This window comes from Echinops telfairi, unplaced genomic scaffold (assembly GCF_000313985.2).
Source record: "Echinops telfairi isolate 266 unplaced genomic scaffold, ASM31398v2 ScPeMD7_1;HRSCAF=3_0, whole genome shotgun sequence".
Classification (NCBI taxonomy): Eukaryota; Metazoa; Chordata; class Mammalia; order Afrosoricida; family Tenrecidae; genus Echinops; species Echinops telfairi.
The window spans coordinates 59,898,473-59,900,382 of record NW_022103896.1 but is presented as its reverse complement, the minus strand read 5'-3'; the positions used below and the strand labels follow the sequence as shown (position 1 = coordinate 59,900,382).

At 47.0% G+C, this 1,910-nt stretch overlaps 1 protein-coding gene across 1 annotated transcript in view; it reads left to right on the top strand.

Moving 5' to 3' along the window:
- The window catches only part of STMN2 (stathmin 2), a 60,130-nt gene extending 58,519 nt beyond the window's left edge, over positions 1 to 1,611 (top strand). Inside the window, exon 5 of the mRNA XM_004697505.3 lies at positions 288 to 1,611. Within this exon, the coding sequence (XP_004697562.1) occupies positions 288 to 347 (60 nt within the window). The 3' untranslated portion in view covers positions 348 to 1,611. The remainder of the gene's footprint in view (positions 1 to 287) is intronic.
- Positions 1,612 to 1,910: the final 299 nt, after the last annotated feature.

Below are 1,910 nucleotides of genomic sequence, written 5' to 3'. Positions count from 1 at the left end.
AAATGCAGTGCCCCAGGCAGTGACGGTCCAGGATGAAAACAGGAACACCAACAGATACTCATTTAACACTCGTTCATTGTGGCATCGTAAACAATGGCCAAAAGGCGGAATCAGCCTAAATGTGCATCAACAGATGAACGGATGTTTTCCTTCCTCCTAAAATAAAACTCCTACAGGTGGAAACCACGGGTAGTTATAGGGACTTCCCATCTAGTGCATGGTATGCAAAGGAGGGGGCCGGGCGCTCCCGGTGTCTGTGTGACACTGGTCCCCTTGCTGTTTTCCAGGAGAGGCACGCCGCGGAGGTGCGCAGGAACAAGGAGCTCCAGGTTGAACTGTCTGGCTGAGGGGATGGAGGAGATGACACGCCCACTACTAGTAACTCCCCCTGCCTATATTATAACGGATCATGTGATATCAGTATGGGAAGTGTATGACATGGTTTAAAAAAAGAAAAGAACTCATTATAAAAAATCAAAAATACTAATAAAAAAGTCAATGCGGTCTCTTTGCAGAATGTTTTGCTTGATGTTTAAAAAATTACCTTGGATCTTATTTTGTAAATACTTACATTTTTGTTAAAAAATACAAGTATTGCATTATGCAAGTTATTTCATAATCTTACATGTCCTGTAACAGGCTTTTGATGTTGTGTCTTTCCACTCAAATGAATTTGCTAAGTCTGTTCTTCTTGAAGCTCCCCACGTCGAACTCCATCCCCTGCCCTTTTCATTCCAACAGAAAAATGAGGTCAATAGACAGTCCATGGTGCTAGCAGCCCACCATTGCCTAATGACCTAAACAACTTTGCCAACCCTGAGCTTGATGCAAACCATCCTAGATCGCCCCAGGTATGATCGCGCTGTCGGAAACCCCACATTTGTTGACTCACCATCTACTCAACCCGTTAGAAACCACAATACCAGGCTAAGGAAAACCCCCATGATAGCGTTTCCTTCTGCTTCTCCTGGATGCTGTGCTACAAGTGTGCTCTGGCTTTAGAAAGGGATGGATGAGAGGGCAGATCTCAATCTGGGTAGAAGCACAAAACTGTCCCTTTGACGGCGCTGAACCCAAACCCAAATGGTGTACGCAGCCGCAAAGGAACGAACGTTCTTCATGAAGTGGGCTTAATTCTCTACTCTTAAGTTCTGTTGGTAGAATGAACTCATTCATGTGTCGGGTGGCTTATTTGTGGGTGCCATGATCGATGATGTTCATGTGAAGTCTGACCTGTAGTACAAGTCGATGACTAGGCTGAATATCCTTCCGCTTGGAAACTGCGAGCCAACAAATCAAACGCACTGTGGACTTTTCATTCAAGCTGGTCTTTCCTCCCCAGTGTGAGGCAACCCTGCCCCTTCCAGAAATAACTACTTCCGTCCGAGGGCTGATGCAGGGCAGGGGGCCAGGCAGGGCATTCATGCCAATCAAGAGACCCACCAGATACCCACTATGAAGGAACTAGTCTCCGTTTTGAAGTCGATCCCCCACCCCCCAACTCCTGAACGTTGCTGCCTGCATATTTACTCTTCATTAGTGCTATTTTCCTGTATGTCATTGTGAGCAAGCTGTGATTAATAAAGAATTGGAGTTCTGTGAACTAATAAAGCTTTGGTCTGTTCTCTCGCTCCTTCGCATGTCTGGCCCTGGAGTTCAGATCTTTAAGGGGTGGCCATCCCATGGAGACCATCCCACCAGCCAAGAGACCATCGTCAGCGTGTGAGAGAAACCCTTCTGAGCAGCAGGCAGCATCTTTTGGTCTGACCCCCTCAGACAGGCCCTCCCAGCAGGAAAGGGCATCAGCCTCTTCTCCTTAAACACACTCAGGACTGAACAAGATACCAAAGGTTCTGACCAATAATTCTGAGGACAAGGGCCCCCTTCAAAGTCCTTGGAAGGTTCCTGGC